The sequence below is a fragment of the Dryobates pubescens genome, chromosome 5 (genome assembly GCF_014839835.1).
Source record: "Dryobates pubescens isolate bDryPub1 chromosome 5, bDryPub1.pri, whole genome shotgun sequence".
NCBI classification, from domain to species: domain Eukaryota; kingdom Metazoa; phylum Chordata; class Aves; order Piciformes; family Picidae; genus Dryobates; species Dryobates pubescens.
The window spans coordinates 34056797-34074381 of record NC_071616.1 but is presented as its reverse complement, the minus strand read 5'-3'; the positions used below and the strand labels follow the sequence as shown (position 1 = coordinate 34074381).

Here is a 17585-nt window from a genome sequence, read left to right as displayed (position 1 = left end):
GGACAATCAGAAAAGCCATGCTGCATCTATAGCTCTTAGGAGGGCTTCTTGCTGCATCTAGCATCTCTAGTATTTATTTCAGGAAGAGGTAAATTCACTAACTTTTATATAGCTATAGAGTCTACTTAACCAGTTTTGATGGGAAGAGAGCCAAGTCACTTAGTTTGTGTGTGTATTTATTTTACAGTGAAATCGCTGAAAATTGGGATGATTACTCTCTTCCTTGGTGTACAGATATATGCCTGAAGTGGAGATTTTTGCAGAGCCTTTTTTCTCCCTTATCTAGTTAACATACATTTCTGCTACCAAAATATTCCAGCCAGAGGAGAAAATGCTGCCAATACATCTTGGAGCTAAAAGCTGATGCATAGCTAACTGTACCTTTTTCTCTATTTTGTAGGTAAATATTTTACAGAAAAATGACCCCTTTCCAGTTCACTGGAAATTTGTTTCTTTTCACTGATATTTTGATAGTATGTGCTTAGAAGTATGTGCTATTAGTATCCTTGCCCAACACATATGATTTTTAAATGACCCTAAAAGGGTGCTGCCTGATATATAAAGCAAACTTTAAAAGGTAGCAGCAGTTTGGGAGCCCAGTGGTGAAAATTGTGCTGCCTTTTAGCATTGAAAGGTTTGGGTCCCATTCTAATTAAGTCAAAGGGGGGGGGGGGGGGGGAGGGGGGATATAAAATAAATAAATAAATTAATAACCTGACCTCATCCTTTGTTTGAAATTATGGCACATAAATATACAGATGGAAATATCCTAAAATAAGGAGTGATAATTATTAGGCCAGCAGGAAATCCTGGACATTTGAAGTCCATTGACACTATAGTTCGACAACTGGTTCAGAAGCAACAGCTGGTGCAGTTGGTCAGTGATGAGATATGTTGATAGAGTTGTGCTGCAGTGCACAGAACTCAAATAACATGAGATTCAGTGTGTTAGGGAAGAAATAAACTGTTAGCTTAGTGGAGCCTGAGGACAAGAGTGGTAGAAGATAGGAAAGTTCCAGAGGTTAGAATGAATCTGGGGACAATTATGCACCCCTTAATCCTAATTTATCGTCTGTTGTCTTGTTTTTTAACAGATGCAGAAACAAACAGTACCTTTGCCACTAACATTTTAAAATGCAACTTAACAGGAAAAAAAAAAAGAGAGAAAGAAAGAAAGAAAGGAAAAAAACAACTTTATAATTAAAGCTGCTGAGTAAGAGGCTTTTTGTAAAATTATCTCCTTTTAAAATGAAGATTTTTTTTCATTTGGAAAAATTGGTTGTCTTGACTCAATCCTTCAAACAGAAGCTTTTGTGTATCTTGGTAGTAGAAATGCATCTATTCCCAGACCTTTGATCTCCTTTAAATTTTGGGAAACAGCAAGAAAAAAAAAAGGCTGCAATGGTTGCGCTTTTTAATCGTTGTGGTTTTTTCCTAAATGCTCAGTAATACAATAGTGTTTGTGTAGCTTCCTCCTGAAACATTTAGGATCTGATTTTCAGCTTAGGACATCTGATTTTAGCTATTATCAGCTAGACTTTTTAAAAGATGACAGAAATTGCTGGACCCAGACATTCCAAAGCACTCTGCTTCACTTCAAGCTTCTCTGTATTGACAAGGAAAGAAAAAAATTGCTTAGTACTCTTCAAATTCTCTTCTAAGCCTATCAAGATTTCCTTTATAAAATCTTGTCATCTTTTGAAGTGTCTCTGGCTCCAGTTGTGGTTCTTTAGTTCTGTCAGTCTTGCATGCAGTAAAATGCTTTTGCAGACCTTCCTGAAATGAGTTAGGCATTTTTCATCACACAGGGCATAAGCATTTGCTGGAGTGGCCTGACATAGACTGCACAGTTGGCAACCAGACCCATGCCTTACAGTCTGTTTGTATCAAAGAGAAGACACTCGGTTCTAATGTGCTCAAGGGGGCTATTTCACTACTCTGAAAATCCAGCTGCAAGTCATGACAAATACTGATTGAAATTCAAAGCTTAAATGCTTCTTTGTGGAACTCCCTAAGTACAATTAAACCAGAGGCTCAGAATCCTGGTAGCGAGTGATGTCCAGGGACACTAGACTTTGCCAAATAAAAATCTCCGCTGAGGTCTGCAAAGACCTTACTTCTGTCATTTTTTTTTTTCCCCCTGTTCCTAGCCAGTCTTTTCTGGTCCACAAATGAATCCTCAAAATTCCCTGAGTACACCATTCCTGTGTACACCTGTGTTTTGCTTCCTGGAACCTGCATGTTCTGCCCTGAGATCACCCTGACCAGGTTTTCTTTTCTTTGGTTGGACCTCTTCCCTTCCTAACATGTTTTCCTAAGGGATGTAGGTTATAGGTCCAGTGCAGTCTTCCAGCAAAGGCATGGTACATTCCAGTGACAGCTGCACCATGCTGGTTGTCGGTGCAGCCTCATCACTTCTGAAGCATGATTTAAGAGCCTTCTCATATGCCTCCTCTCAGAACCCAACACTTTTCAGTAATGCATCTAAACCCAATCTGAACTATTTAATTTTTCTGGGGTTTATGCATAACATTCCCCAGAACCAATACTGATCTCTCAGTGGCTTTAAAGGTGTTACTGTTCCTCATGTTAACAAGCATCAAAACACCATACCTCTTTGTTACCGTATTTATGACGGTATTTACAGGATGGATAGCCCCATTCTTCTCAAAAATTTAAGCTCAAAATGGGAACCCACTTCCACTGATTGGTGGCAGTGTGACCTTTATGATGGGTTATGGAACAATCATGCTGGAATTCCTGATGGAAAGCTAAAGTACATACGGGGTTTACAGCCTGCTTTTCCCATCTCCTGGAGGGATTCATTATTGCCAAGGTCAAATTTTAAATGTAATGTTTTCCCTCTCCTAAAATATCAGACAGAACAGGTTGTTTTGCTGGGGTCCTGAGTCCCTTCTTAGAACTCTGATGTCAGGATGATGATCTTCATACAAGAAAAATATGTGCGTCATATGTGTCACCTAGGGAATTCAGAGGAAGCTCAGGATTGATTCCTCTGGGACACAGAGTATTTGGGAGTTTTAGCAAAGATTTGGGCAGGGCTTTTTAGTAATACCTTGAACTCTAAGTCATTTTGTAGCATGGGAGAAAGTAGTCTTAGTCTTAATGCTGACAGTGGCAGATTTGCCTATGCAAAATCATATGGCCAGTACTGCTAGCTGTTGGGCCCTCAGCGGTAATCATGGACAGCACGTCTGAGTAACTGCTTACTGCTTCAGCCATTTCCAGCTTTCAGCCTTTTCCAGCCTAGCAGAGTGTGTTTGTAAGAACCAGTTCCTCACCCTTCACTGCAGCTGATTAGCACTTGAAGGAATAAGCCTGGTCTGACTAGGCGAAAAAATAAATGCCCCTTATTTTGGGAATGAGTTTGAAAGTGAGGGCCAGAATAAGGGCTGCAGTCTGGAGTTTTGAGTGTTTGATCCAAATACAAACAAGGTCATTGTTAGGGTGAAAACTGCATCCTAGCATAGCTTCCAATTTCTCCTCACCCTTTTCCCCTTCTAATCTCCCCTAGAAATGCAGAAAACCTGCTGGAATGTGCTTTGCCCTTTCTGGAGAGGCATGGATGGTACCCTGCCCCCCTACTCCTCCCACCCCCACTCCTCCCACCCACCCCCTCCAAGTCCTTGCTTGCTGTTCTGTTTTTCTACTTTCCCTAAATGCAACTTACTTTAAGCATGCATTATTATTAACATCCTACAGTAAAATTAAGCTATTATATAACCCATTTGTCGATCTCAGCCAATTTCTTCTTTTTCTATGTCTATTTATGACGTACATCCAGACTGCACGTCCTTTTTTTTGTTTTTTTGCTTTTTTTTTTCCCCTTTCCATGTTTCTTTTGAAAAGAAGTGATTAAAAAAAAAAAAGAAAGAAAAGAAAGAAAGATCTATTAAAAAAAAAAGCAACTCTGGAGGGGGGGGGTGGGGATTGGCCAACAATTGATAACAAATTTAGATGGGAGGGTGAGGGGAAGGGAAGGGAATTCAATTTTCAACAACAACAAAAAATAATCCAAATGATGGAAGTGTCCCTAGACTGCTTTGTCTGTTCCTTTCAATGTGTGCATCTGGTTCATTCATCTTTGAAAATGTGTGGAATAATTCTTTCTCTAAAAAATAAAATTTTAAACCCCCACAATTGTTCTTATCTCCCTTCTTCCTGGGAACAAAGTGCTCTTTTTCCATCTTTTGCTTTTTTTTTTAGTATATCTCTACACAGTTATATTTGGATGTGTTTCTTTTCGATGGTTGAATTTCTATCTAGATTTGGTTTGTTCCAATCTAATAATGCAAAACAAACAATCGAAACAAAAGAGTTATGAATTGTTTTCTGCAATTTCCCCCTCTATTTCCCTCTTTAAATAAGGAACTACTTCACTGGAAGAATCCTACAGCTGTATTTTCGAGGTTCTCCAGAGAATCTGAATGTAAAAGCAATCTAATTTGAGAGTGGGGATGGGGTATGCCAACACAGTCAATACATTCGAAACAGTGATTTGATGTGCTCAAAAAATGGTTGCCACAATTTTGTGAGAATACTGGTGTCAATTTGATGGACTTCAGAAAAGATGATTCTTAGATAAAGGAAGCTGTGGGTAGCTACAGATGAAGTTGTTCTAATTTCAATGCATAAAACTAGTTTCCTTGTTTTTTTCATTTTACTCTCTGGTGGTGGTGGTTGTTGTTGTTATTATTATTATTATTAATTATTATTATTACTATTAGTTTGTGTATTTTTACTGCTACTTTTAGTAGGGAAAAGATTTAACTGTTTTTATAATTTGAGAACCTTTAATGAAAATGTAATTATTAATACTATAATTATGAATTTTTTGTAACTTGCATGTTGAAGAAGTTGCAGCTTAGGGTTTGTGAGATTGTCAATGTTAGAGTTCTGTTCTTTCTTTTTGTTGATGGGCATGAATATGCTCATTTGTTTTTGTATATTGCCCATCCCTTCCTTACAGCCAGAAGCTCTAATGCTGCTAGATCACTCCGTACCGCCCTTACATGGACATGGCAACTGACTTACACATTCACTCCCATCATCTTCATCTCCTGTGTAGTACACTCATAGATTATTACACTCCCACTCCATCCACCCTAGGCATCTTTTCTTCCCATAAGTTTCCCTCCACCACCCCTTTCTTTAGCATTGTTAAAACTTTATGTGCAGTCATCCATTCCTCTAAAACACACACACAAAAATTATAGAAAAAAACAAACCAACAAAACAAGAAAGAAAATGTTTTAAAAAATATATATTAAATTGACCAAAAAAAGGCAAAAAAAAAAAAAAGCAACAAACTTTGCTTTTCAAAAACAAAAATGAAAGATCATATAGAGAGATATGCAAAACAAGCAAAAGTAAATTCTATAAAATGTACAGGATTTTTCAACAGTAATATGCTGACGACTTTGCATAAGATAAAGAAGCAAAAAGAAAAAAAAAGGAAAAAAACACACACACAAAAAAAAAAGCAGAAAAAAAAAATTAAAAAAAAAAAAAACCCCAACATGTTCAAATTTGTTAAGGTGCAAGATTTTTTTCTTTTCATGTTCTGTGGTGTGGATGTATGTGTTGTTGCCTCCCTGTATCGCCCTTTGTCGTAAAACGATTATATTGAAACAAAGAAATAATAAACATTTTGCTAAAAAAAGAAAAAGAAAAAAAAACAGGAAAAAAAATTTTAAGAAACAACAATGAAAAAAAGAAAAAAAAAAAAAAGAAAAGAGAAAAAAAAAAAAGGCAAGTTACAAGAATGTGGCAATGCTACTTGTCCAAGAGCATTCTTACACAACTTTCTTTTGTAAATTTTTCCTTTCATGCCAAAAAACATGCGGGCAATTTGTTGATGTAAGTTGACTGTTCTGAAATCAATGTGGTATGCTTTCTAAATATTTTTATGTATTTTTGATGACTTTTTTTTGGTTGGTGGTTTTGGTTTTTTTTTTTTCTTTAAAGGAAATAATGTTTTTTTGTTTTGGTTTTTTTTTAACCATTGTTGGTTTTTTTCAGTTCTTATAGGTTTTAATCTTTCTTTTGCTGATAAAAGTGAATGACTCGTTATGGTTATGTTTTTCTTTTTCTGCCCTCGTTGCCGTGGCATTTTTACTTTCTAGAGTATGGTTTTGTTTTAGGAAAAAATGTCCAAGTTCATTTCTTTATTTTTTGAATCAGTTTTTGTTTGCCTTTGTGTTATGTGCTCTTTGTATATTGTTGATTACTGTGCCTAGGAGGGGGTGAACGAGCCTGTGGTAGCTTGCTCCTATTTTTTCTTGGTCCGTCTCTAGAGGTTTCTTTCCCCTTTCTCCGTCCCAGAACAACTCACCAGCAGTGCTACTTTCTTTCGTGCTAGCTAAATTGTATGTGGCCTGGTGGTGTAGCCCTCATGTCAAGTAAGAGACCATGAGACTTGGTACCTCGGAGAGTCTTCTTACTGCAGCTCTTCGTCATTCCTATTTTATTAAAGTACAAGTATTTTATTTCTATCAGTTTTCTTCATTACTGATTATTTGCCTGACATCATCTGAATGATACTCTCAAGTGTACTCTTGCCAGGTAAACACGCCCAATGAATTATGACTAGTATCAGGCTTCCTAATGTCATCCAGAAATGGTACCTTTGAAAGACACTTTCCTGTTGAAAATCAAACGCTGAACCTCTAAGATTTCCTTGCTTCAGAAGAGTTTTGGATTAAATTCTTTAAAAATCAGTAACTACCACTGACTGTTAGCTGCAATTAAATCAGACTGCAAAGACTAGAAAATATCAAGAATACTCATCTACTAGGTTTTGTGTTAGCATCATCTTTCCTGTGAATCAGGGACTGTGTTCTGCATAATTTCTCCTTTTTATCCTCAGAGGATTCAAAGAAGAATTAACTAAAACACCATTAGACTGAGATTTATTAGCTCAGTCATTTAATAAGGAATTATTGTGTTGATACAGAGGGGGAAAAGGTAAGGAATAATTTTCTCAGGCAAGTCTGCAATCCTGGAAATGGACTCAAACTTTAGAGGAACAGCATAAGAATAAAATTAAAATAGCAAACTTGGGATGCAGAATTTCAAGTGCCTACAAAATGGATGAGTTGTACAACCTTTATGGATGGCAATTTTAAAAGCTCTTCAGCCACAGCTGAAGAAGAGAGATGATAAGGGTGTGTCCCTTATCATCAGAACAAGAAGGTGATTTTTTTTCACGTTTGTGTGCCTTTTGTCCTGTATTGGTTTGATACCTGAGACTCCAGTGAAGTAGCTATGGCTCTAAAGATGAAAGCCGGCAGCTGCTACAGTTTTTGAGGGTTTAGTTGGGGTTTTTTGTGGTGCCCTCTGCATTCATGGCTCACCCACAAAATCCTCACAGTTCATAAGGCTTCTCTTAAATTTTTAACACTCTGTCTTTTCCAGTGTCAGAGAAGTCTTACTGGAGATCAGCCCTGGAGATATGAATTATATATCTATAAATACGCTTATAAAGCAAAAAGCAGGGCAGCTCCAAGGCTGAAGTAGACCTTTTATATCCCAAATGACCTTGGTAGTTTAAAGAAAAGCACAACTCCATGAAAATATTGTATGTGCTAGATTTAAAGCCCAACTTTTAAGGAATGTGTGCACACTGTGTTTCCTTTGTGGAATGAGAAGGCCAAGCAAGGCATATGGTCCCCCATCTCACAAACCTCAGTTCTCTCAGTACTGCTTACATTTTACTGTCAATTAATTTTTTTGCAGCTGTACAATGGAAAGACAAACTAATTTTGCATCTATCTCACTGCAGAGGAAACCATTTTATCTATTTCCCTTTTGTTTAATTCTTTTGACATTTTACTGTCAACAGAAACGTATTTAAAATCATATTTCTGATGGGAAACAGCCATTTCCTGGAGAAAAAAACACAAAGCAGCTGAAAAATAAATGTGGAAAATCCTTCTGAAATCTTTGGATTGATAAAGGAGTCCTGGACGTGCAGCATACCAGTGGATGCTGTTCAATGGTGCATAAAAGCCAACAGAAAAAAACAAAAGGGGGGGGGGGGGTGTGGAGGGAAGGAAGGGGGAAAAAACCTGCAGCTACTAGGAAACAGCCCATGTCACCCATAAACAGAATCTGTTTCATTTGTTTTGGAGCCACTGCATAGCAGTCTTGCCATGTTTTTAAGCATGGAATAATTTAGAAATGAGAACCATAAGCTTCAATCAAGGCACAGTGTTTATTTTGTGATTGAGAAAAGTGATAGACACTGTGAGAAAATGAAAAGTTCATGTAACATTTCTCATCTTTAGCTTTTTCTAGAGATTCAAGTATTTAAAGCATTTGCCTTCCACAGCAAACCTTTCAGGATCCAATACCCACATAAGATATTCTTGGCAGCTGAGGAGCACTTTGTCTTCTAAATCTTTCAGTGCTTACCTTTAAATCAACTTGGGGCCCTGAGCAAGAGGCACCACTTCTCCATCAAAGAACCACTGGCTCGAGGCTGCTTCCTGCTGCCTCAGCTGTCATTTTGTGAAGGATGGTTCCCCCTACACACACTCTGATCATCTGCCTGCCATCAGACTCCCCCTTGTGTCTCTTATGACTTGAAATGTAGTACCAGTAACAAGAGATGTTGCAGGTATGATATGAAAGTTTGCACTTTTCTCCCCTCATAGATATTGGTGATCACGTTTCTCACACTATCCTGGGAGCTTTTCAGAATTTACATTCCCTGTTATACTTAAATAACACATTTCTTGTGGACTGAGTGGCATTTTTATCATGCCATTTTAAAGGATTTCTTAACTCCTCTATAAATCACATACCTCCAAGAACTGTTCATTGTGCCTCCATCCTATTAGACCTACAACTCCTAGCCTGCTGTGGGTTTCGCATAGATTCCTAGCATTCCTATAAACCAGAAGCCAAATGTGATACTTAGAGTGCTTTTGAGTTACCTTCTTGCATGCAGCTTTTTTTTTTTTTCAGTCTCACAGTTTCTTCCATTACAGACAGAAAACCAAACCAAAACATTAGAGTCATTACTGCCCTTACAAGCATCTCCCCCGTACTTCCCCCAGCATATATTGTCTTAAGTAAATGTAACAAATTAACTTCTTGATGGAGAAGTGATTCCTAATAAAGAACCTTTAAACAGTCTTGTTATTTCACTAGCATACAGGTACACATAGTATGGATCATTGGACAATTTGGAATAAAACTAGAGATGAGATTAAATAATTGTACAAGAAATTAAAATTAGTCCACTCTTTCTGGAATTAAAGTTATTTCTCTTCTCATATATATACACTGTCACATTAAAACTATGTAGAATTCATTCCCGATTCTGTCCTATTGCCTTTCACCCAACAGACTTGCTGGAATCAAAATGCTGTGATCTGCTCTTCATCAGTTATGTGAAACCCCACTTACCATAACAACACTGCCAACTTTTCTTAATATTTCAGGAAGACCATGCAGGTCTTACAGTTGCCGTAGTTTTGATCAACTTTCCAACACCAACAGAAAATGTAAAACCCTGACCTAGATTTAAAGGCAAAATCTATATCATATTAGACATAAGAAGTTTCTGGTTCATTCAAGAAAAATAACTGATAATAGGACCAAAAGAATTTATCTTTAGAAAGAATTTCTCTTTAGAAGTAAACTGCCTAAAATATTGCCCTCTGGGGTGGCAGATCAAATGTATGCTGAGGCTGTGTGCCAGTATAGTAGATGTTGAGAACAAAGGCATTTCAAAGCTCTAGGTGAGCAATGAAAAGTTAACAAACTGATTTCACACACACCCCCCCCAATTTAGGTCACAGGTGGTGAATGAAAATCAAAGATTAATATTACATCTTCACAGCAAAGCAGTGATCTTAAGAAATCATTTAGAGGAACAGTACCTATCCCTGACTTTCTGGAATTTAAGTTCTTCACTCATGCAATTTGATATTATGTGCACTTAAATGCTATTATTCATTTTATACCAGACTCACAGATTGCCCAGGGAGGTGGCGGAGGTCCCATCCTTGGAAGTTTCTAAAGCCAGTCTGGATGTGGTTCTGAGCAACCTGATCTCCTGTGAGGGGTCCCTGCCCATGGCAGTGGGGGTTGGAACATCCTTGAGGTCCCTCCCAACCCTAACAACTCTATGATTCTCTGATCTTTCCCTCTGAAGCATATTCCAAATGCATGCCGAGACCACCTGTTTGCATGGATTATAAAGGCCCTGTTCTAGGCATGGGTAGGGCTTCTGGACATACATAAATCCTATTACATGCTCTAGTTTCTACATCACACAGAAAAGGCTCAGATGCGTGAGCACATGTCATATAGCTGTTTGGCAGGCTACACCTTTCTGCTTTTTATTTTGGTTTTTGTGGTTGTTTGGAGGTTTTTTTTGGTAATACATGTAATTTTAAGAGATTGGCATTATTTTGCACATGTGATACTTAGTTCTTCATCTTCTCTCCAGTAACAGAAGTGGTACAACTGTGCTGAAGAAGCTAAAAACTAAACCAGCTCAAATTGGCCCTTTGCATCATAGCTTAAAACTAGCTTGGTGTGAAAGTATGCAAAGTACCACATTTCTTATTTTGGCCTAAATTCCACCCTGGTACCTCTGAGCTACATCTGATGTTTTCACTTGTTTAAATTGTGTCACAACTTCGTTTCTCATTAAGGATAAGACTAAGCCTCGTTGCTAGTTCGGCTAGCCAAATTTAATCAACATGTTAAGTATATTGCTGTCTTCAATATGTAATTTGTTCAAATATATTGCTCTCCAAATATATTTGGAAGGGATTATGATTTTAGACTATAATCTGTATAGAACTCCCATAGCCATTACTGGCAGTATTCAGTGAGAAACAAGTGCATGTAATATATATAGTGTAGATAAGAGAGAGGAAAATTTTGACCCTGATGCTGTTCAGAATTGTGGCAATGCCAAACTGTTGATTAGCATTTACTCGTCCATAAGTAATGCCAGAATTATTTATTTAGAAGTCAAAACTCCTTTGGCACATCTTTCCTTAAGCAGTGGTGAGTATAAATCAAAACTTTGAATGCATTAGACTTACTACTTCATATTGAGGTCCACTACTTCCAACATATCTAGCTGACTACTCATGATTTCAGATGAGCTCTTCAGCTTAAATTTAAAGCAGCTAGCTTAAGAGGCCAGCTGAAGGAAAATTACCCAGGGGAGAATTTATGCACAAACTTTCTACAGCAATATGGCTCACCCTAAAAAAAGTGCTGGCAACCTGTATGTCAGTAGACGACTATGTAATCTGACCCAAATTAATTAAATAAAGTCATTATTCCTCCACATCAAAATGATCAATTACCCATAGGCTCAGAAGTAGAATATATAGACAAAAATATTCTATATTCTCAAAACAGCAATATTGCTGCTCAGAAATAAAATCTTAGAAATGAGACACTGATTTTCTTGTTTGGGGCTTATACTGTGGTAAGATACCAATGTTACAGCTATAGCTTTGTTATTCTACTTCAAGAGTAGACTATAAGTCCACTGATTTTCAGTCCTCTATAGACAGGTAGCCATCTTGTTAGAAAAAAGCACTCATCACAGTTATCTGCATGTCAAGGAGTAACGGTAGGTGTGAAGAGGCAGCTTCAGCAGTATGCTGCTGGGCTCAAGTGATAAGTGGGGTCATCAGAGTCCTTATTCACTTATATAATAAATCACAATAAAGTCTATCTTAATTTTTACTCAAATTGTAGCAAAAGAATATCAAGAAGAACTGAAGATGAAGATAGTATGGCATTAGTAGCCCAAAAGAGTCAAGGAAAGGGACATTCCTAGTGTTCAGCAGAATGGTAAAGAAATATTAAAAAGAGATCAACAAACATTGAGTAGAGCTCTGTACCTTCATGGACCCCAGTAAGTACTTGGTTCTTATTCCATCCCTAACTTTCATGAACTCTCCCACACTTTAAAAACCAGGAAACAACCAAGGAGAAATAAATGAGTGGGAAAGGCCTTATAAACTGCTATGGAAGGTGAGCAGACTTCACTGGCAGAGAAGAAATGCAAATGTTATTTGAAATGAATGTTATTTTAAATGAATCAGAGGAGGTAAAAATGGCAAGATGAGTGGTGAGATCCATTGTTCCATGGAATGTTGCTTTATGGAAGTCTATTAAGCAATCTTATAACCAAACGCTTAAGAAAAACCACTACAAAACCCAGATGTCCACAGAGTCACTTGAGAGTATCTTCAAAAATCAAAAGCTTCAGGTCCCAAACAATTCAGAGTATTTCACTGTATCTACCTAGCATAGGCTATAAGAGGAAGGAAATGGACCATGCTATTTACCGGTATCAAAGCAGGGTGGGAGGGAAGAATGAAAGGCACCCCACAGGAAGTAGTGTAGTTAGGGTGATAAACTTGATCCCTGCCACTTTTTTTCATAATGCCCAAATCCTCTCTTGCCCTTAAGGGAATTGAAAAAGGTGAATTGTGTCATTAAATTGTACTAATCTTGTTTTTTTTCTCTTTTCCATCCCAGGAGGTGAATTAGTTATCCCTCTACTTGTAGAAGACCCTTTAGATATCCCTCCTATTGCTACTCGTGCACCTTTCATTACACTTCCCCCTACCTTTCGCCCCCTCCTCACCATTATTGAGACCACCAAAGATTCCCTGTCCATGACCTCTGAGGCGGGGTTACCTTGCTTGTCGGACCAAGGCAGCGATGGTTGTGATGATGATGGCTTGGTGATATCTGGGTATGGCTCAGGGGAAACATTTGACTCTAACCTGCCCCCTACTGATGATGAAGATTTTTACACCACCTTCTCCTTGGTAACAGATAAGAGTCTTTCCACTTCAATCTTCGAAGGTGGCTACAAAGCACACGCACCCAAGTGGGAATCCAAGGACTTTAGACCTAACAAAGTCTCCGAAACTGGTAGGACTACTACCACGTCTTTGTCCCCTGAGCTGATCCGCTCCACAGCTTCGTCCTCGACTGGGATGGTGCCCAAATTGCCAGCCGGCAAAATGAATAACCGTGAGCTCAAACCCCAGCCTGACATAGTCTTGCTTCCGTTGCCCACTGCCTATGAGCTAGACAGCACAAAGCTGAAGAGCCCGCTAATCACTTCCCCCATGTTCCGTAATGTGCCCACAGCAAACCCCACGGAGCCGGGAATCAGACGGGTTCCGGGGGCCTCAGAGGTGGTCCGTGAGTCGAGCAGCACAACGGGGATGGTCGTCGGCATTGTGGCTGCTGCTGCCCTCTGCATCCTCATCCTCCTGTATGCCATGTACAAGTACAGGAACAGGGACGAGGGGTCCTATCAGGTGGACGAGACGCGGAACTACATCAGCAACTCAGCCCAGAGCAACGGCACGCTCGTGAAGGAGAAACAGCAGAGCTCAAAGAGCGGCCATAAGAAACAGAAAAACAAGGACAAAGAGTATTATGTGTAAAAAAAAAAAAAAAGAATACTTATTTATATATAAATATATAAATACTTAATGAGATTTAACTGAAATATCAGAACCATTGCAGCGAACGAGATTGGGAGATATCATTTGTGGGAAAAAAGTATTGGGAAAAAAGGAGTAAATCTCAGCAGTGACTGTTAATGTCTCAGTCATCGCTTGGAGTCAGCAAACTCTGCCCTAATGTATTATAAAGCACACTTAGCGTTCTGGAGATGGTGCGCACAGCTCTGCCCTGTTAGTGAACTATGGACGTCTCCAAATCTCCTCCTCCGCTGAACTTTCTGCAAAGGTAGAAGACTTCATGGCTTACTTGTTTCATATCTCCAAGTGAGTCTTTAACAATGTTCGTGATCCCTGACTGTATCAATAATTTTTCAGTTTACTTATTTTAAAAAAAAAAAAAAAAAAAAAAAGGTTTAAAAAAAAAAAAAAAAAGCAAGGAAGGAAAAAGAAAAAAGAAACCGTGCAAATATTGAACAAACTGGTCTGGCCATGTCCAGCATACGTATAATTTTTTGAGATTGGAGGAGGGGAATAAATTATTTTGGAGATTGTTGGGTTTTTTTGTTCGATTTTGGTTTACTTCTTGGGTTTTTTGTTTGTTTGTTTGTTCATTTTGATTTTTGTCTTTGATTTTTGTTGCTTTTGGAGGTGGGAGGGAAGGGTGGAGAGAAACGGTGTGGGGGTGAACCAGGACGTGAGTTGAGAAGAAATCTCAGAAAAAAAGTCCATAATAAATAAAGAGAGACTATTGCCATATATGAACTGAAAAGCTACCCATAGTGTTTTCTCTGCATACCTGGTTGTGTTGTCTCTAGAATCCGTTGTCTTGCAGTAAGTTGTTTGCTAACCACACAGTGAAAATGTCTGATGGGTGGTGCTGAGTAAAATTATCATGGAAAGCTGGTTCCCTTGAATCTGGCTCCGGTATTTGAAACTGAACTGAAGAAAAGATGGATTTGGGTCTGTTCTGATCAGTCATTGGCTTTATTTGAGAATATCCGTTAGTATGCATTAGCACAGCCAAGCTATAGTTAAAGGGATTTGAAGATGCAAAAGACAATGCTTGAAAAATGGTGAACAATTCTGGCTGAATATCCCATGCAAAAATAAAGGAGCCTTCCTCTGGGTTCTGGTTCTGTGACTGATTGCAATGCATGCAAGAAAATAACTATAAATCAATTTAATAAAGAGATCAGAAAGACACCACTGGAGTTCAACTTGTGACAAGACCCATACATGTCCGAAAAGCTAAACGCTTGTAAAAGAATGCAAAACACATAGATTTTTGACATGAAACTTTTTCATATGTAATACTTTAATTTTGTAGCTTGACATTTCAGATCATCTCTGTCTCTCCATTTGCCCTATTCTCCCTTTCCCTTCTCTTTTATATGAAAGAAAAAAAATAAAGCTGCTGTGACACACAGAAAAAAAAATAATAATAATAAAGAAAAAAAGGAATTTAATAATATTATATATATATATATATACACACAGATATATTTATCATGGTATGTTTGACGGGACGACTGGAACAGAAGTTCTGTTATGCTCTTAATGTGGAATGAGAATGTTCTCGAAGAACAAAGTCAAACAAAACAGACAACAAAAGCCAACCTTGAAATGTGAAGAGCGTGTGTGTTTTAGCTTTGTCACAGTTACTTGTGTAAAAAAAAAGCAACCAACAACAAACCAACAAAGAATTCTGAAATTTTGTTTACATATTTTACTACTTTTTTTTTTTTTTTTTGCTAGTATAATTTCTATATGGAAACTCTGATGGTGTATATATACTGTTTTATGGTCAAATTGGGAATATCTTTCGGTTTTCTTTAACTTGCTTTGGTTGTTTGGTTTCTACATTTGTTTATTTTTTTTCCCAGTTTTTGTGAAAAGGATTATCTTACTGTATAGAACAATAGCCAGGTGGTTCGATGGTCATGCCTATCATGTGCAAAAAAAAAAAATAAAAAGGAAAAAAAAATAATAAAATAAAAGGCAATTGAGAGAGAAAGAGAGACAGAGAGGAAACCAATAAAGATGGATTGAGAACTCTGGAATATCAGACATGTACAGTTTTTCTGTATACAGATGAAAACCAAGCAGCTGTTTAGGTTTAGAAATCTACTCTTGCTGGTGTTTATAAGTCGCATGAATATTTGACTCTGAAGAAGTGTCATCAGATACACACACGCACAGGGGAACTTCAATGAAAAAAACACAACAAAGCAAAGCAAAACAAACCCAACCAACAAGCAACCCCCCACCCCCACCCCCAGCCTTCTCAAGCATTTCGAGAAGGCGCTTTCACGTTAACAAATCTTTTCAGTGCGTGTATGTGTGCGTGCGGTGCGTGTGCGCGAGGTTGAGCTGCTTTCTTTCCTTTCCTTTTTTTATTTTTTATACTAAAAAGAATTTAAAAAACAAAAAAAGACAGGTTTTCAAAAGGTATGAAAGCACGATTTTAGATGGCTTAACTGGCCGAACCTATATCAAGTTGATTATATCTTGATGTCTGTAAAAGATTGCTGTTCTTGGAGTCTTGGAGTCTTGTGAAATGATTTCCTGCTTTCTTTCTTCCTTTCCTTTTTTGCTTTCCTTTTTTAAGTTAAGGGGAAAAGAGTTAAGCTTTCCTTTTCTTTGTGTAAGTTTCTATTGGACAGTTTCTGGGAACATGTGCATTTCTGTATGTGGGCTTCTACCATATCCCTGTTGCTTTATGGACAACTTTAAGACTTTTTGAGTTACTGTGATGTTATTGCTTTTTTCCCTTTCTTTTCTTCTTTCTTTTTGATTAATTTTCTTTTCTTATTTGCATTTGGTTTAAAGATATGCTTAGCAATAAAATGTTCTTCCCAAAGCCCTGGATGTTGCTGTTTTGTTTGTTTGTTTGTTTGTTTATTTTATTTCTGAAACATTTCAGGGGAATTCCAGGCCTTTAAAGGTGACAGGTACCCCACATCTTATGGAGCATCTAGCCATCAGATTACAGAATCATGATCATGTTTGCATTCTTTCATTAGTCAAATTAATTTTAATTCTTACCTTTTCGGGGCCATCATAAATTCAACTTGAGTGGTGGGGCCTGCTTCACACCACTCCCAATCCCCTATACTCCACCATGACCTCAGCGGAGTAGAGTAGTTCTCTGGAATATGACTTTCAATGCCCTCTGATGAAAGCATACCTAGGTCGTTGACTTAGTGTGCCCTTTCTAATGTGATGCTTGGTTTCAGTCTCCCTTTGAAGTGTGCAGCTCTTTGCATGATATTTATGGGATTCTGGATTCCTCTCCTGTGTCCAGAAGTCTAGGTTTCATGTGCTGCAGCAGCTAAATCCTTTTGGAGATTTGGCTAGCCAGTTTAATACAGAAAAGTCTTCACATCATTTTGTACAAGGGTCTAACTTAAGCCCTCTGAATTTAGCTGTGCTTTCCATGCACTACCTAAAGAACAAAGTTTACTTACTTTGGATGTTATGGCTCAGACTTGGGTATCTAAGGTGCATGGGCTGAATGTCCACTTCCTTCCAGGTAGACTCTAAGGCTCCTAAAACACTGATCACAGCTGCTGCTTGCCTCTTGTTTTCCCACTGGGCATTATAGTCTGTTATGACTCTGGCCATCACACAAGATTGACAATATCCTGTCTCTAGTTTATTGTTGTTTTCTTTTTTTCAAATTGGATCTTCCTAACCTACCTGCAAGATTTGACTTTTTAGAGGCACCTGGAGGCCAGCCAAACAAGCAATTCACAGCCCTTTTATTTTTCAACCAAGGATGACCTTTTTTTGTTGTTGGTTTGTTGGTTTTGTTGTTGTTACTTGTTTGTTTTGAGAAGCTTTTTCCCCAGGTTTCATTTACAGCCAAGTTAGTTAGGCTCAGGATAAAGTGAATGTTCTCCTGTTCCCTGTGATAGTCACCGTTGTTTATGCTCACGTGTTTGCATGGGTAAGAATATGTATGTGTACGTACATGTGAGGGGTTTTTTAATTTTACTGTTCTTAGTTCTTCTGTGAATCATATTCTAGCAACATACAGATCCTCACAAGTATCAAAACCACAGGTTCTGATCTAAATTTCACTCTCAT

At 38.0% G+C, this 17585-nt stretch overlaps 1 protein-coding gene across 38 annotated transcripts in view; it reads left to right on the top strand.

Moving 5' to 3' along the window:
- Window positions 1-13485, top strand: part of NRXN3 (neurexin 3) — a 1013077-nt gene extending 999592 nt beyond the window's left edge. For 18 of the 38 annotated variants that reach the window (XM_054161962.1, XM_054161954.1, XM_054161961.1 and 15 more), the window contains one exon: window positions 12550-13485. In XM_054161962.1, the coding sequence (XP_054017937.1) occupies window positions 12550-13475 (926 nt within the window). In that variant the 3' untranslated portion in view covers window positions 13476-13485. Of the gene's footprint in view, window positions 1-4990; window positions 5222-12549 lie in introns of those variants that run through there. The other 20 variants (XM_054161979.1, XM_054161978.1, XM_054161980.1 and 17 more) reach the window with 3 other exon arrangements.
- Window positions 13486-17585: the final 4100 nt, after the last annotated feature.